This window comes from Chenopodium album, chromosome 15 (assembly GCF_948465745.1).
Source record: "Chenopodium album chromosome 15, dcCheAlbu1.1, whole genome shotgun sequence".
NCBI lineage: Eukaryota > Viridiplantae > Streptophyta > Magnoliopsida > Caryophyllales > Amaranthaceae > Chenopodium > Chenopodium album.
In genome coordinates this window covers 3,925,407-3,946,417 of record NC_137848.1, presented here as the reverse complement: position 1 = coordinate 3,946,417, position 21,011 = coordinate 3,925,407, and the positions used below count along the sequence as shown (strand labels likewise).

The 21,011-nt window shown below is 36.8% G+C and overlaps 2 protein-coding genes across 2 annotated transcripts; both read right to left on the bottom strand.

The window, feature by feature from the left end:
• Positions 1-5: 5 nt before the first annotated feature.
• LOC145582726 (nuclear pore complex protein NUP54-like) lies at positions 6-8,240 on the bottom strand. Its single transcript, XM_081639725.1, has 9 exons — positions 7,628-8,240; positions 7,434-7,487; positions 6,895-6,954; positions 6,652-6,762; positions 4,192-4,257; positions 4,003-4,089; positions 3,605-3,706; positions 3,365-3,514; positions 6-419 (listed from the first exon to the last, which is right to left on the bottom strand). The coding sequence occupies exons 1-9, from the start codon at positions 8,108-8,110 to the stop codon at positions 303-305; spliced, it is 1,230 nt and encodes a 409-aa protein (XP_081495851.1). The 5' UTR covers positions 8,111-8,240; the 3' UTR covers positions 6-302.
• A 320-nt stretch (positions 8,241-8,560) lies between these two features.
• On the bottom strand, positions 8,561-13,644 carry LOC145582727 (F-box/kelch-repeat protein At1g67480-like). The gene is made up of 4 exons (XM_081639727.1): positions 13,505-13,644; positions 12,091-12,155; positions 11,017-11,858; positions 8,561-9,441 (listed from the first exon to the last, which is right to left on the bottom strand). Exons 3-4 carry the CDS (start codon positions 11,520-11,522, stop codon positions 8,814-8,816), a joined length of 1,134 nt encoding a protein of 377 aa, XP_081495853.1. The 5' UTR covers positions 11,523-11,858; positions 12,091-12,155; positions 13,505-13,644; the 3' UTR covers positions 8,561-8,813.
• Positions 13,645-21,011: the final 7,367 nt, after the last annotated feature.

The following is a 21,011-nucleotide window of genomic DNA, read 5'->3' as shown; positions in this document are numbered from 1 at the left end:
AGACTTATGAAGTACAGAATCTTGTTTTACAATTACTTTAGCTGGATTCTTCAGGATTGATCAACGTAATGTTATTGCACTTTCGACATTCAAAGCAAGCTGGATTCCTCGGAATTGATCATACATGTATTGAGAAAAAGAGCTCTCTAGTCTGTACTATTACCACATTTTACTCACTGCTACTATTATAACCCATTTTACTATTGATATAAAGTTACAAAATTAAAAATTACAAGTTACAATATCTGCAGTAAAAAAATATATGGTGCAAGCAAACCCATCCATCTCATGAAAGTTCTTAATCAACTACCATCTTCAATCATTTCAGTATCTTCAGACATAATAATTTCCATATCCCGAATGTCTCGCTTCAATACATTACCAAGTCTTGCTATGGCATCAGTTTGCTGCTGTAAAACCTGCCAAATCAATAGTACCAATGAAGAAAAAAGAAAGCTGATGCATATGGTTTAGAAGCTAAACTGCAACGAAGACTGCATGTGAGACGACAATGATATGAGAATTGTGATATTTGGACAAGACTATAATTCATAAGAAAGTTTTCTAGCTGTCAACAAAACTCGATATGTAAAAAAGTAAAATTAAAAAGGCAATTAAAATTACTAGTGCATAAAATTAAGCTCTAAATTTTCCAAAAACATATTTTTGCCAAAAATGGATGCTACACATTATTAGCAACTAATGTTTTCTTTCCTTTTTAGGTTGTCATTTCTCTCTATTTCTCTCCTCGTCACATGCATTCCTTCAAAGTTGCAAAAAATGTGAAATAGAGGTAGTACTATGTTCACAAAACTGAAAATTAGAGCGTCTGGTGAGCCTATGACAAATCTGAAGACTCGAAAGCAATGAACCAAAGACAATACCACCAAGCACAATGCCCCCGGAAAATCGAGTTACTTATAGACAATATCCAGAAGCTGCACACTTTGCAGAAGTGGAGTCTTGTCATAATCATACAGAACCTAATGAGGCTGCTGTTATTTGTTGCTCTTGGATATCATGTGCCTAACCACCAAGTTCTTGATTCATTTATTGATAGTAAATTACAGAGTATCTTATTTTCTTTTCATAAGATAGGTTCTAGTCTCGAGAGAAGACTATTCTAATTTCTTTTCTTTTTTTCTTGAAAACTATTCTAACTTTTGGTGTACTTTTCTTATTAAAAAAATAAAAATAAAATACCACAGCACTACAGAGTACAGGCATGCTTTCCCAACACTTGTAAATCGTATGTTAGACATCAAATTTGGATCTTTGAAGCAAATAAGCTTTCTTAAATAAAACCCTCAGGATTCTTAAGACTCATCAGATTTGAACCATTAAAGCAACACAGGTTACTTTCTTTCCAAGTAATAAACTCATTCTCCATACAACAACGATAAAAAAATTCACCCTTTATTTCCGGAACATATTTTCCCTTGCAATGTTTAACGAAGTAGATCCTCAAAAGATCATAAAAATAAGTACCACAGAAAACCAAAAGAAGATACAAAGAAGTGATTAAATAAACTCTTTCCGTAGCTATAGTTCAAGTAAGGACCAGAGTTTTAAAGGCTCAAAAGTTAATGCTTCAATATAGCACCAGAATTTTCCCAAGGCCCCAAAGCTCTCTTTCGGGTTTTAGAAAAGCTGTATCATCACATTTTGGTATCCTCCTAGATTACCTTAAGATTAAAAAACTTGGTCTCTTGGTATTTAGTACTAACAGTCACGGTTATTTCATTTACTAATAAGAAAAGTTATTGAGGGAATAAAATAAAAGCAAATTAGAATAGTCAACTACATTAATTGATAGCCAAAAAAGTGTGGCAACACACTCAACACATTGAAATTATGCAAAAAAATATCTATAATGTAGCACCAAAGACCTAGTTTGGTTGACAAAAAATTTCCAAAATGGAGAAATTGTAACTTCCTTGGGAATTCCAAATTCCCACATAACATGGGAAGTTATTTACCTAGCCCCCCAATCATTCGTAATTACCATGAAATGTATTTTCCGATATGACAACCAAACAACCTTAACCAAACAAGCCACCTCTTACCAATAATGGCCTACAGGCACCCTTCCAGCCTTCACCTTTAAGGCGAGACACCTCAAACCATATAACCCTCACAAAGCATCTTTATCCATATAACATTCCCCCAAACCACCTTCATAACCTTTGGTTTGTGATATCTTAACCCTCTGCATTTGCTTTGAGGTGTAGCCTTTGGTTAGAAGATAACAATTCTAATCCCATTATCATCAAACTAAAACCAAAAACTTCACCTCAACCATCCAAGATGTCATCATCTAACCCAGTTACACCATAGAAGATATTTGCTTTTGACATTCCTTTGACCATCTTTAGAAATATCTAAAAGCTTAAAGTTCCTGAGAAGCAAATTTCCAAACTTGAACTTGCCTTAATAGGCCTATTTGGTATCCTTGAATTTCACATGTAAATCCACCAAACTCATATTTAATATATTCCATAATAGAACAAAGACATTCTTGTAATCAAACACATAAGTAGGGGACAGCCTTCAGATTGAAGATCTTAACCAAAAGCTCTCTTTTGTGGCATATAATCTTGTCATTACTTGCCAATAACCCCTAAACTTATCAGGGTAAAAAAAATCAACTATCACCAACAACACGAAAGCCTTAGAGCATTCTAAGGATCTCCAGCTGGAAACAAAACTTAAGACCATAATTCCTTACAATTTATTCTCCCAAACCACCCAAAATCTTCTACTTCCCCGGGACAACCTATAACACTCAACAAAGAAGAGCGACAACACAATCTGAAGTGTGGCTTTTGTTTTGGCCGATTAGAGTGGCAAGTTGGTGATCTCCTGTGCTAACGTCGAGTAAATGCATCTAATTATCATTCACCTTGAGGACAAGGTGGAAGTTTGGGCATCCAGTAATGTAATAAACCGACCTAAGGGGGGCATTATAGGTTAGTGCATAATAAGTTGTTAGGACTAGCTACAGCAGAAAATTAGATATAGGTCATTATGATGAATGTGAATGAGAGTTCTCTTTTAATTTTCATTTGTATTTTGGGAGAGTGCAAGCCTCTCGAATGCTTGTGTGTATCGGTCACTTGTAGACGTTACCGGTTTATCAATCATAATCACCATCATTTCACATTAAATCAAGATCACTAAATCTGTCAAGTCATGTCAGTTCATAACAAAATCACACAGCAGTCACTTTGCTCTTCTGTGTATATTTGATACAGTAATCAGAAATAGGTCATCCTATAAGGAGCAGATGTTCCATAGATCAAACATTCAAACCACTCATGCATAACATAAACTCCAGAAAAATAAGAGATCCTTGCATGCTAACCTCTTGCATGTCGGTGAGACTTCGCTCATGAATTTTAGTTGAACCTGGAAAGTATACAGAGATACTACCACCGTTGGAATTCACCTGAACACGAGATACTGTCAGCAGGTTTTGTACTCGCCTTGAAAGTTCTGCCCCAGATCCTTTGAGCTGCAGTTGAAAGTTATCAGGAAAAAGCCACCTCAAAACTTTAATAATCTTCGGGGATGTAGGGGATGAAAGGGGAGTAAGCCCACATACCTGTCTAACTATAGCAGCCAACTTCTCAGCCAATTCAACTTCCCCTTTCATTAGGGGCATTCGACAACCTTTTCCCTCGAGAGCCTCCACAATTCTCATTACCTAATAAAACATATGAGCAAACAACGGTATCAGCATTGAGGATTATTGCATTTTACAGATAGTTGCTGGTTATTATTGCATATGAGAAAACAAAAGTAGCAGATAAGTGGTGCCTGGACATAAGTTTCTATGAATGAATTGTACAGCAGGCAATAATAACATCTTATTTGGCCAAAAAGAATAGACTATAAACCAAATTAATCAGAAACTTTTCTGAGCTATAAGCATACATGGCAGCAGAAGCCTCATTCTCCCCACCATCTCCCAAAATAACCAATAAAAATCATAAGTCCCACCCTTAATAAACGTCTTTGAAGACCTTGCTCTTTCTGCTTCAATCTCTCAATACGAGGTAAAGTGTCAGCTTGGAAATGCCTTTGAAGCTGCATAATGTAGAATGACATTACAAAAAAAAAAAAAAATGTCAACTATTTCACAACTAATGATCATACAAAAATGAACACAAGCGGACAGATAAACAGTACCGTCTTCACATTGCCTTGAGTCATCCGCAATCTCTCTGCATCTGCAACAATAACTTCATCTTGAAGCTGCAGCAAGAACAATCAATTGAAGATGTCTTAATAAAATATCCGGTTGCAACATGGGCGACGGATCATAGTTCATAAACCTCCTTTGAAACATACAGGAGGCACGGATATCCCCTTGACATACAAGGTCATACTTGTATATCTAATGACAGCTAATGATCACATAACAATATCAAGCCCACATCCACCACCATGCTCTTGCCAAAAAGGCATCAAGATTGCAGGATAGGCAGAGCACTCATAAAACAACAGATATTTGTAACACTGCAAATGCATCCAATTTCACTGATTTTTGTAAATGTTTTAACACAATTTACATTATAACCTCATAGGAGTGGAAGTCCAAACTTCCAGTCTTCCACAACACATAAATAGGCCAGAGTTATGCTTCACATGTTCTTTTCCCTTCCCAAACCACCTATGCAAAATGTATGTATTTAGTCTCCTTTCTAAAAAAGATTACAGCCAAACATAGCTACAGCCAAAATGGAGAGATACCAATTAGTTGAGGAGTAAAAATGGGCTTCTACTCATGAGTAAATCAAAATAGTGCAAGAGCACAATCAATCGGGAACAGCTAGATTTGGACAATATATGTTGACTAACGAATGCAATTCCTTCACTTTTTAATTTCAGGAAAGTCATACATATTTAGAGACTTCTGAGGATTATTTTCATCAGGTCCAAATTCTAGATAACATCAGAAAGAAAATTCTAGATAACATCTTAATGTATGCAAATTCAACTCAATGAACAGATAGCTAAGCAGTAAGCACCTGCCATAGCCAAGATGCAGTATGAAATTGTTATCAACTAATCAACGTGACCTAATAATGAGAGGGGGGGGGGGGGGAATGAGTTTATACCTCGATAAAAAATTGTTCAAGATCTCAGGCTTTCAGCAATAATTTGTGAACTTTAGAATGAAATGTTCAGATATACAGATGCCTATTTAAGAACAGTTTCTAACTATCGACTGAACATAACAAAATGACCACATGCAGAAGATACTAATGCCACCTGATCGAATATTAGCCTAGTCAGGGCCACATGCCTAACACTCACTTTTCCATTTCCTTCGGATTAAAGCGTATATACTAAATAAGGTGCTCATAAGAGATGCAAATGCCTTTTCTGCGACTCCTTCTTTAAGCAAGGTAAGGATATATAGGAAATCCAGATATACAATCAGATTGTGCATACATAAAACTAAAGAATATGCGCAGAGAGGTTGTGCATCTCATCCGGCCATATAGAATCAGTACATTGCTGACCTGCCCGTGAAAAGTGAATGCTTAAATTTGCAACTGCTTCCAGGTGAACTAGACTCTGATTAGAAAATTTCCGTTATATTGTATAAGATTATGCATAAGAATAAATTAACTATCATCCCACAATCATCATTCTGAAAGCTCCATCCAGCATACATAGAATGAGAGAATACAAGTTTGAAGGTTTCCTGTTGCTAGGAAGTCCCCCCGGGGGGGTTTTAGGGGAAGCTCTTTTAACCTTACCCTTACAGTTAATAGGGGAAGCTCTTTTAACCTTACCCTTACAGTTAAAAAGAGGCCCTTTTAGCCACTAGCAATTGTTACAGATAATTGGTGAGCACGAAAGGCTAGAAATTAAAGGAAAAAAACATTAATTCATTGCTAACCAACTAAAATTTACTCAAGTAAAATGCTCTCTCCGAGGATATGAAGTCATGTTAATATAGAAGTTGACTCCATTATATATTCATATCCATTATAATCAAGTTGACTCCATCATATATTTATATTCATTATAACTATTATGTTTGCTTTTTTTCTACAGCTTTATTTTAAGTTTATTTTGTCTTAGTTTAAGCTATTTCCTAGCACTTTGCATTTTAATAATAGCTCACAAGTCACAACCAATTTTGCTTTCCTTTGTCAAATTAGGCTTTGATAATACTCCCTCTACCCTATAATATAGTTTCATGGTCAAACTATAAAAAAATTTCACCAAAAATTCTCATTGAATACACAAATAAACAATCATATGAGATATTGTTAGATTTGTCTTATACGATGAAGACGGTGCAAAATGAAATCGACATTATATTACAAAACAGAGGGAGTATAAGAGTTATGTTGTTTTGAATACTACTTATATCTAGAATTGATTTTGGAGGTTTTTTGGCACTTAAAGTGCACTGTGAAAGGCGCACACTTTGGCCTTGTGCTTCACGCCTTCGAAAACTAAGAATGGAGTTGTATCACCATGGAACTTTGCTTGATAAATTACACATAAATTCATTATCAGACAATCTGACCAATGGATTTTTCGCAAGAACGTATTTATAATCGACAAGACAAGACTAGTCTTCATGAAGTATAAAAATTAAAAAAATAAAACGCATAGAATGACTACCTTTAAACGATTTGATAGATCTTTGAAGCCTTTTACAAGCTGAGGCCATAAGCGCTCCCGATTCATACTATCCATGCCCTCAAGTTTCCCCATAGCCTCAGCCCACATTATCTGCCATGGCCAAATTAATACAATTTTATAAACTTGCAGCTACATTTTGTGCTTCAATAGAAAACATACACTGAAAGAAAAAAGATATAGCTCATCATAATATAACCACATAGCATATTAAAAAAAACTTACATCTGATACACCAGATGGCTTAACTCTGAATTGTGGATCTGTCACACTGAATAACAAATGCTGAAACATCAACAAAAACATTTATTGCTACATCAAAACCAAAAGGAGTAAGCACATGCAAAAATAAATACATTTTCTCCCTCTAAGGAGACTAAGCAGGACACTAAACAATAGATTAATTTATAAGTATATCGGTAACATAGTTAATGTATAATTTATTTATTTTTATAGTTCCACCTTCACACGCACAGATTTCTCGCAACTATTCCGGACATCCATCAATACAACCGAAATGATCTTCGTCGGAACATAAACACCAATAAGTTGTACATGTATATACATATGACTAATTTAATTTTCAGATCACACTGATAGTTTACAAAACATCAGTCTGATGCCTAAAAATATGACAATATTTCGTTTCTCTGTAATCCTAGATAATAGTAAAGGAATCACAAACTTGAAGGTTAATAATATGAATCAAAATTGAAGAATTCAATAACTCTAATTTTAAGAGTGATTTTTGGCGGGAAACTAACCTTAAACGCGTATTTAGAATTTCCAGGCTCATCCTTGTATGCGTCGACAATAGTCTAAATCATCAAAAACAATCGAGAATTAAACACACAAATAGTCAATCAAACACAAAATCAAAATGTAAGCGAATTAAAGAAAATCGACGAATTAGGGTTTCAAAACGAAATGCGGCAAATTCCTACAAAGTAATTCGAACCTGAATGTCGCGCTCGGCGAGGGAGAAAGGTAAAGGAGCAACAGGAGCCATTTGAGTGGTGAGCTGCTGAGCACCAGAAAGAGTAAACGGCGTCGTTTGCTGCGGTTGTTGTTGTTGCTGTTGAGGAGTCTGAAACGGCGTCGAATTGAACCCAAATCCGGTATTCTGCTGCGAAAACAGCGTCGTTTGTTGCTGCTGTTGAGTATTCTGACCAAAAGGAGAGGGAGTATTGAAGAGAGAAGATCCGAGAAAAGGCGAAGACGGAGTTCCGAAACCCGGCGTCGAAGGAGTCGCACCGAATGCTGGCGTCGACGGAGTTCCGAAAGCTGGCGTCGATGATGGAGTTCCGAAAGCCGGAGTTGACGACGGCGCTCCGAAGACCGGCGTTGATGACGGCGTTCCAAAGGCCGGTGTTGACGACGGCGTGCCGAATGCCGGAGTTGACGACGGTGTGCCGAAGGCGGAGGAAGATGCTCCGAACATTATTGCGGAGGAGAGAGAAAGAGAGAGAGAGAGAGTGAAGGGAAAAAAGAGTGTAAATTGATTGAGGTTTTTGAGGGAAAAGGGTTTTTCTTTCGTTTCCTTTGGTTTTGGATTTTGGAGGGTTTTTTTGAGTTTTGATTATAAACTTTGTAAATTGTACTCCCTTCGTTTTTAAATACTTACTCTATTTCTCCAAAAAGTAATGGAGAGAATGGAAGGAGAGAGAATATGAAATTAGTATTGTTGAGTCCACTTAATTCGGATCGAATACGGAGTATCAAAAGCATGCTATTACCAATTTACCAAGTAATGTACTCTACAAAAAATAGTCACCGACTCCCTAGTTCATTTACATAACACATACCTTCATTCCTTGGGTGAAACTGAAATTTCAAGTTGGTTGATGAATTTTTATGGACACATAACACACATAAGATAAGGCTGATCAAATGCTCAAAGTCAAATCCACCAAATCTATTGAATTATGTGAGTGCCTATTTTACAGTCAAAAACACACCAAATCTAAGATCCATGGCAAAGATCGAAAGGGTTAAGTTATACGAAGTACATTGTCAAACATCAGGAACATACAAACTCGAAAGCAACTTGAACAATTGTACAAGTGCAATGAGACGAATTACACAGGTACAACATGAAAAAGGAAATACATGTCAGGCAGCAAATGACAAACTGCCATCTACATTCATGCCCTCATAGTCACGCTACACAAGCATGCACCCGAGGGTTTGATATCAGTGGTCTTCCACTCCAAGCCTGGGGCAGCCTCGGGATCATACAGCAGAGTCCGATACCCAGGCTCATCCTTAAGCGAGAATAACAAAAGCTTACCATCAAGTATACCAAACCGAAACCCAATACTCAAGCTTCCAGTTACTGGCACGGGTACCATCTTCCATGAATTGTCCCTAGGGTTGAATATAGTTAATTTCCTTTGGTTCTTCCATTCCATGCAAAACAGCTTTTCACCTAGCACGGCATGGGCAGTAACCATAACACAACCATTCTTCATCTCACACCAAGTGTGGTTATCTGGGTCGTACACATCAACAAACTTTGAGTGTCCGATAGTGAAACTTGACCTCCCGCCCATAACATACAGCTTGCCCTCAAACCCACAGGCAAAACAGCCCCACCTTGGGCGGCGAAGGGACTCTATCAGAGTCCACTCGTCAGTATCAGGATTGTATACCTCAACACTGCACAGAGACTCACCGTCCATGCCATAGCCTCCCACAGCATAGATCATCCCACCAACTTCAGCACATGCAAAATCATAACGTGCAACATTCATACTTGACAGCTTGCTCCAGCTGAAATCATAAACATTACAGAACTAGATCAACTAAAGATAGACTCAAAGTGCATAAGATGAGATATATTGCAGACAACACACATAATAGTTTGAGATAAGCAACAAACGTTTTTCTTCTTTACAAAAATCAGCATCAAGATCATAAAATTTCACAGAGTTAACTCATATTTGGCCCGGGTGATGCCACGGGTTTATACTTTGTATAATATTGTGTTATAATGTTTTATGTATTAGATAGGTGATTCGACTTTTAATTGTTTACATACGTAATAATTTTAGATATATTTATGTACATTTTAGTTTGATTAGAAATATAGATCCATACCGCTTGTAATACAATTCTATCTTCTAGCCAACCTAGAATCCTAATTCTATTCAAATAGTGAGGGTTTGTCCTCCTCTTAATGAATTCATAACTGAGGTTCAAACTGCGTCTAGCAAACTTGCCCACTAGGCTAAACAACCTAAACTCAAAACCATGAAATCAATTCCCTTAATGAATGCAGTAGTGTGATCGCTGATTCTGTCTTGGGATTGAACAAGCATTGGAAACAAGCAATGACTTAAGTAGCGGTAATAAGCAAGAAAAAGAGTCGAAGAGGCTAAGCATGGAGAACAATATAAGGACAGTGCTTAATGCTATCAATCACTGCACAAATTATTTGTAAAGTTCACATGCTAGAGATGTCATGCTCAAAAGGGTTGATGACATCCATGTCATCAAGACACAACACACCACTCGATCAGCTAGCTTACTACTACGGTCTACGGTTGTTGATCTCATCCATCATTTTCACTAATTAGATTATTTTTTATATTTGTATCTAACAGGTTTGATTGATAGCTTTGATTGATTGATTGATTGATTGATTTGTATCTAACAGGTTTATTGCTCGAACAATTTCTTGAAATTTCTATGCACCATTAAATTTCAATTTGTTACATTATTCAATATTTTGAATTGCATCTGTGTGTAGTTCTATTAAGTTTTATTCATTAGAGATTAAGAATAAAGATATAATTATTTTCCTCAATTTTCTTGTTTACACCTGCTAATTTATATTTTAAAGTTGATTGCATAAATCTATAGATTTTTTATTATGAGTTCTATATATGCTACCTCGCCCAGTCACCCTTAAAAGTTCTTTCCCTTCACTATTTATTTGCACATGACGCTTAACACAATCTGTAAACATTAAGATGAACCTATGCTTTAAATATGTAACTAGTTTTTAAGGCCCGGATGATGCCCTAGGTCAATAAGCTTTCACATGATTTAGTGGAGGTCACAAGATCAAATCCCAAATTAATAGTGCCACATGGCAGTGTTCCTTGTTTAGGAAACTTTTTAATATACTTCGTAATCAAGTATAGAATCAACATAATTCTAAGAAAATAAAGAAACAAGAAGCAAATACAAAAGCTCGTAGATTTTTTGTGCCACTGGCAAAATCCATAAGAATATAACCTGAAATCTAATCTATCTGCATTAGTAGGGAGAATATTTCAATAACAAAGGTTAATCAGCAGGAGAGCATAAGCACAAAGGCAAACATAGAAGATACAAACGTACCTGTTGAGACTGGAATCATATTGGTAAACTTCAGCAGTGGGAGATGCCACCCCTTCAGAGACTGTACAGCCAGCCATTACTAGCAGCTTGCCATGATGAACCACGACACCAAATCCCATCTTAAATTCACCGGGCATGGGTGGAAGAACTCGGTGTTTGTTACCGACACTATCCAATACCTCCCACTGGCTCTCTTTTCCCTCTTCGTCGATGGTCAACAAATAGAGCCACTCCTCCAGCAATCCCACTTGCTTTCGGATGGTAATGAACTCCTTACTTCGAATATAAGACCTCCATTGGTTAGACACAGCACCCATTGAGGGAAAGGAATTTCGAGGGACAAGTGCAAGGCATAACTTCGCCACATCATCAGGAAGCCCCGGCAAAATGGGGACATAGCGATCATCCACAACTCGAGACCTAGTCCCACGAACGTCTTTTGAGTGATTTGCAAAGCACATGTTTGACTCTGTTAATCTTTTCTTTTCACTAATAAAACCAGGCATGTTCCAGCTATTTAACCTTATTATCTGATTTTTACAAAGTAACCAGTTATCACTCAAAATCTAAGTTCCAGTTATAAACTAAAATTATCAACAACAGCTAGAGAAACTCATGATACCCATCACATATAGGAATTTTACGCGACCAATGAATGAAAGAAGGAGATGAAGAAATCAATAAGGGTTTCTGTACAGAAGACGGTATATGCTTTGTCCAACCAAGCCCATTGGCCATGCCAAAACCTTCACTGTTAAGATCTTTTGTTGCTGTTCCGTAGAGATTAGAGGTGCTGCCAATTATCACTGAGTTGTTTCTCCCTCCACACATTGCCCAATCACCTATCATATGTTACAATTGCAACCTACTCAGTAACAGTTATGAAATAACTGCATGCTACAATACATTCAAATTTACTATTAACACACAAAAGTGATCATTTTTAATATTTGACAAAATAGTAATTCCCGTATTCTCAATTCTTCATACATAGTCTAGAAACCAACCAAAATCATGAAAGACATAAGGCAGGGGTAAAATGAGTCATAAGCAATTAATCAGAGCAAATAATACCAGTCAATGCCATAAAACGTAGCCAGAATTATCCAGCAGCAACTTCCATTATGAGGGAAGATCAACTGTAAAAAACCATACAAGGTCAAAATTGACAGGATAACCAATTAAGTATTTCACCAGCAATGAGTTAAACATGGACAAATCATGAAAAAAGCCTATTTGTCTTAACTAACGAGGTTTGAAATGTCCTAAAAACCCTTCACGAGAAAGCTGTAATTAGACTCACATAGGAGCACTACATTTCTCCCCTTCCACCGTTAACTCCGTGTTAGGTGATTCCAAACTTATATTATACGTAGCCCATATAGTTCGAGCTAAAGCCTCTTTATGAGAGCCAATGAGTCATGGTTCGTCCAAATAAACTATATAGGGTTACCGGTCACATCAAAAGTCTCAATATCCAAATCAGAACATGTACGAGTGCGAATAGCATAGTTGGTAAAGTTTTAGGGGTTGTATTCAATGACCAGATCTCGTTTATACACATTACTCCATACAATATGCATGATAAGAACATGGATGCAATGTTAGGGGTGATGTGGTAGGTAGATTTGATGCAAGAAAGTAAAAAACAAGCACATGGGGCAGTAAAGTAAATTACAAGCATAGATCACAAATGAAATTCTAATAATCTACCCACCTAGTAACCACCTACCCCACTAACAGACATTGAAAAACCATAAAGATCAAAATTCTAAGAACTAGTCAATTAAAGTTTCTCCTTTTGTACTAAATAAAACTCAACAAAATTGAGATCCCCTTTCCTTTTTTTCTTGTTTTTTTTTCTTTGTTTAACATATATAATGTCCTGCCATGAGAAGTTGAAAACAGCAACAACAAGAAAGCCTTAACTCCAAAATATTTGGATCGGCTAATATGAATAAATTAAACTCATAAGAAATTGTACAGAAAATGAAACATTTCCTCTTGACATATAAAAATAATAATTTAAAATATCTAAACAATCTAATTTCCAAAAAAAAAAACATATTAAGACCTCAAATTGATCAAAACAATTGCCCAAATGAGGCATTATCCAATCATAAAAGCCAAAGGATTTTAATACATTACTCAACAGGTCAACCTACTCAACCAGATAATGGTGTATTATTGTATTAATAATGGGTTTATAATTTACATATTGGAGAAATTATAAACTCAAGAACATCGACTAGGAATTCAAATTCTTGTATCGGACTGACAGTTCGATAAATTAACATGAATATAATCAGAAATTAAAAAGATGTAATCTTGAAAATCAATGGCATTGGTTATTCACGCACAATTATTAGGATATCAAATTTTAGGCACCCTTAAACCCCATCTGAATATATACAGGAAAATTAGGAAAAAAAAAATTGAAAAAAAAAAATTAATAATAATTAATTAAAAGAGAGAGATAAATATATACCTGATAAAAAGGGAGTTGGAAACAATGATAAGAGAAAAATTTTAAATAATTTCAGTAAATGCTATCTTAGAGTAGAGGGTAGGAAATATGGAGGAAATGAGAATGTAATGAAGAAATTTGGAGTGTGAATTTATAGAGCCTCAAAAATAGGAGTGGAGAATATTCTAATTTTTGTAGGAAAATAAAAAAAATAAAAAAATTAGATAAAGGAGCGTGGGGTAGACATGGATAAAATTTTGACATGGTCGACCGACACGTCAGGATTAACAAGGACTATGGAGTAAGATTCTCGAGTCATATAACAGTAGATAAAACATGGTTTTGGGTTGGAGAGGGATGAATTTATGATTTTTTTTTTTTTTTTCCAGATGAGATGAATTGATGATTGGGCATATCTTTCGATCTATAACTTTAAGGTTGCATTATTTTGTTAGAAACTTTGAACTTGTCAAATAAGGAAGTACTGGGGTGCAACTAGACGCATAGCTCCTATATGTTTAGGATGTATATAGGAGAGTTAATTGATAAATTCACTTAGTTTTTGAGATTTTTTTATTGTTATAGTGGTATTTTTAATGTATCATTATACTTACAGTAGAATTTTTAATGTACTACCAGAGTATAAGTTATTTTAGTAGTACTATTTATAGCTATTTTAGGTAACAGTGGTACAAATATTGTACCACTGGAAAAAAGAAAAATTCACCATTCTTTTGTCGCATAGCTGCTATTTACTTGGCATGTAAATAGCAGCTATGCGCCAATACTTAACCGAAGTACTGTATTACATATACTACCTCCGTTAATTATTATATGCAACAAAAAAATATTTTATGTCTCACAAATAATACCCCTTTGTTGCACATAATTAAGGGTGTAAATGAACTGAGTCGAGTACTACCTTGTTCATGTTTTGTTCATTTAATTTAAGTAAGTCCGAGCACGATCCCAAGCTTTCAAGCGAACTCAAAAATCTGTTCAAACTCAGCTCATTTAGTACAATGTATGTTCACGAACTGTTCATGAACCTCGTTTATTTATTTTCACAAATTATTGGTTTATTTATGTTGATGAATTATAGATTTATTCACATTTGTTAGTTTATTTACACCCCTACACATAATAATTTACGGAGGTAAACTAACGAACGTTCTGTGAGCGTTGAATAAGATAACTAAAAGTAGAAATAATGTATTGACGAGGAGTTTTGATATGCAATCCTAAATTACAACCGGTTTAGGAAATATTTTAAATGCTTATCAAATACTCCGAGGACATTCGTTAGCAAGATTCTTATTTTAAATTATTCTGTATTTAATTCGCACAAATTTTATTTTAATATTCTATTTTTACATTTGATTAGACTAAATGATAGGGTTTTTTTTTTTGTTTTTTTTTTTACCAAGTATTCGAAAATTTATTAATCATAAGTCATAACTCATAATTTGTAGCTTCGCAAGAAAAGAACACCAGAATGATTCAATTGTGAAGCTAGGGCGAATGGGGACTTTGGGGTAATGAAATCATTAAACTTCCACTTGATCCTCTATGCTTATATAATTGACACTCCTTTGTTACTATACTTTCTTTATTCTTATCATCGTCATAAAAAAAAAACCCTTGAATGTACATACGGCACTCGGGTGTATATAATAATATCAATTATATACTGTAGCAAATTAGCTAGCAACAAAAAATGAGAAGAGTAATAACTTGTTAGTTATAAAAGAAAAGGTTATTTATAAATTTGAATTTATATGTTTCTACTCGTAATAGATTTATTGTAGTTATATGCAAAGATTAATAAATCTAGATTCTATGATAACATTATATTGAATCTAACCAAATTTCTAATCCAACTGAATTGAGTTAAAAAAAAAATTAAAAACAAATAATTAAATACAAATAAAAATCATCCCATAGTACTTAATTGAGATGGACTTATTATAGGTACGTTCACATTTACTGAACTGGACTGATTGGAGCTGAACTGAACTGAGATAAAATGAAATGAATATTTTATGAGAGAATTATGAGCTGAATTGAACTAAACTAATTGAAACTGAACTAAAATTAAACTAAAATAACATAGTTAGTCCAAAATAGTTAAAGTTAACTTAAAATTACTGGTAGGTGCCAATATTGAGTGACTAGAAGTCTAGAACATCATCTTATCTTCTCTTTGTTACCAAAGCATAACAAGACAACAACAGGCAACAGCCCCTCTTTTGAAAGGGATTTGCACTTAAGGGGTATTGAATTTTGCACTTTGGCCTTTACTGAACATTTGCACAATCTCATTTATGCCCAAATGAAATTAGATTTTCAGTTTTGTAGAAATGTGAATCTAGCACAATTAAGAGAAATGAGTTTTAAAGTCTCTAATAATATTTTTTTTACGCAAAAATGTAAAGTAAAAATATATGCGGAATATTGTTTTTACGTAAATATGAAAAGTAAAACGTAAAAAAACTTGAGAAATTTAAGCCATTATTCTTTTTTTTTTTTTTTTTTTTTTTTGAAGGAATAAGCCATTATTCTTAATTGTCTTAATGGTTGTACCTTTTTAATCTTAATGGTTGTACCTTTTTATTAAAAAAAAATAAAAATAAAATAAAAAGTAAAAAGGATTATACGGAGTAATTATCTACATAAAAAATATTCTTAAAAGGTTTTAAATAATGTCCAATTCATGAGATTTTCTTAGAAATATTAATTTACGTATGGATACAAATAATGTAATCATACCTATAGGTTTTTTTTTTTTTTTAACTTTATAAATCCTACTATATAGACAATATAGTACTATATACAAACATTGTAACAATTTGTCAAAAAAAAAAATTGTAACAATAATAAAGCTTGCCAATTAGACATAGTCTCATAAGTCATAATCGACTTTTACTTCCTTTTTTTTTTTTTTTTTTTTTTTTTGAGAACTCGACTTTTACTCTTTTAGCTAGGCTTCTACTACCTCCGTTAATAGTTATTTGCAACAAAGGGGGTCGGCTCGGACTCCTAGGAAAAACTTCAAAAATATGATTATTGAAAGTTATGGACATTTAATTAACTATTAAAAAAAAACAATTACAATTTAAACAGAATTTCCCAAAACCACCACCACACGCTACCCAGAACCCACGAACCACCACCCACGCCACCTAGAAGTCACCGGAATCCACCCAGTAACCACCGAAATCCACCCAACAACCACGAAAACCACCCAACAACCACCGAAATCCACCCACAAACCACGAAATCTACATAAGAACTGTTAGATTTCGGGAAAACTCCTTGGGTTGGAGTGTGTACCATTGAATAATATATATAGTGTTACAATACTAGTCCTAATCTTGTTAGGAAACCTAGTACGATAAGAATACAAACTATATCACAAATATATACAAATATATCCTACTCTGTGACAAATATTATAATAATCCTATAATATCTATCACACCCCCGCAGTCGTAGCGGGAGGAGGGCGAACGCTAAGACTGGACCTAAATTCCAAAAATAAGTCTCGTGGTAGGCCTTTGGTGAAAATGTCTGCAAACTGATATCTAGTAGGAACATGCAAAACCCGAACTTGTCCCAAAGCAACCTTTTCTCGAACAAAATGAATATCCATCTCCACATGTTTGGTGCGTTGGTGTTGTACCGGGTTGCCAGAAAGGTAGATAGCACTGACATTATCACAATAAACAATAGTAGCCTGCCGTAGAGGACAATGTAACTCAAGTAAAAGATTACGAAGCCAACATGCCTCTGAGACAACATTCGCGACGCCTCGATATTCCGCTTCTGCACTCGACTTAGACAAAGTATGCTGACGCTTAGATGACCAAGACACGAGGTTGTCCCCAAGGAAACAACAATAGCCCGATGTGGAACGTCGGGTATCGGGACAACCTCCCCAGTCAGCGTCAGTGTAAGTAATAAGTCGATGAGAAACAGTCGGATATAAATGTAAGCCGTGATCAATGGTACCCTGAACATAACGCAGAATGCGTTTCAATGCCTCAAAGTGAGGTTCCCGAGGATCATGCATAAAAAGACACACCTGTTGTACCGCATAGGCAATATCTGGCCTAGTGAAAGTGAGGTACTGAAGAGCACCTGCTAAACTACGATACAAAGTCGGATCCCGAAACGGTGGTCCTGCATCTGCACTAAGTTTTGACTTAGTGTCAACTGGAGTAGCTGCAGGTTTACATGAGCCCATACCTGCACGCTCTAAAATCTCCTGTGCATACTTTCCCTGTGAAAGTAGCAAATAAGAGGGAGTACGGGTTACCGCTATCCCTAAAAAATAACTCAACGGACCCAAATCAGTCATAGGGAACTCAGTTTGTAACTGAGATATGATCCCTGCACGCAACTTGTCAGAAGAGGTAGTTAATATAATATCATCAACATATAGAAGCAAATATGCCATATCATCACCCTGTCGAAAAACAAACAGAGAGTTGTCACTCTGAGAGATGACAAAACCCAATTTGATGAGAAAATTTGCAAAGCGTTGGTACCAAGCTCTGGGAGCTTGTTTCAAACCATAGAGAGCCCTGCGGAGTCGACAAACATGAGTGGGTGCTTTCTGATCAATAAAACCCGGAGGTTGGCGCATGTAAACAGTTTCCTGCAAGTCACCATGTAAAAAAGCATTTTTGACATCTAATTGATGTATCGACCACTTTTTAGCCATAGCTAAACTGAGAACAGTACGAATAGTGGTCGGTTTAACTACCGGACTGAAAGTCTCATCACAATCCACACCAATTTCCTGCGACCTGCCATCACATACAAGACGAGCTTTGTGCCTTTCAAGGTCACCATTAGACTTGTATTTATGTTTAAATAGCCACATGCAATTAACAATGTTCACCCCCGCAGGCCTAGGCACCAATTCCCATGTCCCTGTCTTAATTAAAGCACCATATTCATCATTCATCGCCGCATTCCAATTATGGTCATTTAAAGCTTGTTTATAGGACTTTGGAAGGGGTGATTTATGAAGAGTGGGACCCGAAGGTTGAACTGTGAGGTTACAATATTTCGGGTTGGGTTTAAAAATACCCCGTTGACTACGGGTGACACGGGGCGAGGGAGGTGGTGGCCGAGTTGGTTGTATGGGAGGAACGCCACGCAAAGGTGGCGGTGTATATGGTGGACTACGCGTGGCTGGGCTGCTGTCCGGAGTTGGCGTGGGCAGTGAAGACCGCAGCCCACCCGCGGCTGGAACTGGGCCTCCGCAGCCATGTTGCGGAGTGGGCTGGAGTGAAGGTGAGAGATGCGGATTTGGAGTGTGGGGTGATGCAGGGTGTGGGCTGCTGAGATGTGAGGTTTGTGGGCTGCTCATGTGTGGGCTTTGTGGGCTGCCAGGAGGGGAAATGTGGTGTGGGCTGTTTTGTGGTGAAGGAGGGTGCGTTGCATTTTGAGGAGTGCGGGCTGTGGGATGCAACAAATGAGGTGGGGGATCATCATCACCTAAAAAATCATAATCATGGGAACGAAACTTAGCTAGGTTTCGGAATGGGAAAGTCGCTTCATCAAAAGTGACATGACGCGATATGATTATTTTATTTGTGGTGAGATCAAGACACCTATACCCTCTATGATCGATAGGATAACCCAAGAAAACACATGGTGTTGATCGAGGAGCTAATTTATGTGGAGCTGTTGCAGACAAATTAGGAAAACAGAGACACCCAAAGACACGGATATGACCATACGAAGGAGTTTTTCCAAACAAAGCAAAAGCAGGAGTATTGTTTTTAAGGGCTTTAGTTGGCAAAATATTTAGAATATAAGTAGCCGTTTCAAGAGCATAAAACCAATACGAAGGGGGAAGAGACGCATGAAAAAGAATTGTACGCTTAATATTATTAAGTGTACGAATCATGCGCTCGGCTTTGCCATTTTGTGAGGAAGTGTGTGGACAAGAAAAGCGGAAAAGCATTCCATGGTCAATACATTTTTGCTTAAAGGGGTCATTGTCAAATTCCCTACCATGATCACATTGAAAACATTTAATTTGACGTTCAAATTGGGTTTCAACATATTTTCGGAAATTGATAAATGATTGAAAAGCTTGAGACTTGTATCGTAAGGGAATTGTCCACACAAAATGAGTATGATCATCTAATAAAACTAGATAATATTTGTGACCTTGAGCACTACGAATAGGAGAAGTCCATAGATCGGCATGTATAATATCAAAAGCACAAATAGTAGTATTATTAGAATTGTCAAAGGGGAGACGAGTATGTTTTCCTATTTGACATGAATTGCAAAAAATGGAGTCTTGCTCCTTATTACAATAAATATGATTTTTAGACTTAAGATAGCTAAAAATATGAGCTCCAGGGTGTCCTAGACGACTATGCCAAGTAGATGGAGAAACAACACTGAGAGAGGTAGCAAGATAGGTTGACGGAGTGGACTTGGTTGTTTTGACTGGATATAAGTCTCCCGAACTATCACATCTCGTTATTATGTTCCCCGTAAGAAGATCCTTCACAGAAAAACCAAAAGGATCAAACTCAATAGACACAGAATTATCAGAGGTAAATTTACGAACTGAAATAAGGTTCTTTATGAGTTTAGGTGCTAGGAGGACATCACGAAGGACTAGAGGTGATTTAGTATGGGGAAGGGTGCTATGACCATAACCTGTTACTGGAATACGATGACCATTACCAACTAAAATATGATTTTTAGTGCTTAAATTAAACAAGGGTAAGAGGTTACCAGCATTATTCGTCATGTGAGATGTGGCACCCGAATCCACGTACCACTGATTGTCGGGATTTGGAAGAGTCATCGTTGAGAACGAAGCTGCCAAGTCCGTAGGGGTCATGGGCTGACCGAATTGGGCTGCATAGGCCTGCTGTGACTTGGGCTGGCCCAATATCGATTGCTGATGCTGCTGAACAGGGAATGGCGCAGGAGGCCTAGCCCATGTGGCTTGCTGAGCCCACTGCTGGAAGCTGGCCCAGAGTTGCTGCTGCGTTGGGCCAGATTGGTTTGGAGTGGCGGATTGGGCCTGGGCTTGCTGTTGGGTCTGCTGCTGACCACGGCCCCTGCCCTTTGGTTTGGACTTTCCGCCCCGGCCCTTGTTGCTGCGCCCACCGCCACCACCACCCCTGCCCTGTTGCTGCGACGGCTGCTGTTGTTGCTGAGCGGCAGCCGCGGTGGTGGTGGTGGTGTTGTTTGCCTGAGCGACAAACGCTTGGCCCGAATTGTCCTTGGCAGATTTGCGGGACTCCTCTAGCAAAATTCTTGATCGTGCTTCATCAAACCCGGGAAGAGGTCGAATTTGAGTGATGGATTGAGCCACCCCATCATAGTCGGAGTCGATTAAACCGGCACAGAGACGAAGAACTAAGGTTCTTTCGGAAACAGGCTGACCGACATTAGCTAGTTGGTCTTTTAATTCCTTCAATTTCTGACAGTAGGAGGATACATCCGGAAAATTTTCAACAAAGAGATTGTTAAATTGATTTTC

Bases quoted from the DNA above. Each gene is read 5' to 3' on its own strand.
- LOC145582726 (XM_081639725.1), bottom strand. From the start codon at position 8,110: ATGTTCGGAGCATCTTCCTCCGCCTTCGGCACACCGTCGTCAACTCCG. The intron at 4,090-4,191 runs GTACTGTTTATC...TACATTATGCAG, and splicing joins CTCAAGGCAATGTGAAGACG to CTTCAAAGGCATTTCCAAGC. The intron at 420-3,364 runs GTTAGCATGCAA...TTGATTTGGCAG, and splicing joins GTCTCACCGACATGCAAGAG to GTTTTACAGCAGCAAACTGA.
- LOC145582727 (XM_081639727.1), bottom strand. From the start codon at position 11,522: ATGCCTGGTTTTATTAGTGAAAAGAAAAGATTAACAGAGTCAAACATG. The intron at 9,442-11,016 runs GTACGTTTGTAT...TTATGATTTCAG, and splicing joins TATGATTCCAGTCTCAACAG to CTGGAGCAAGCTGTCAAGTA.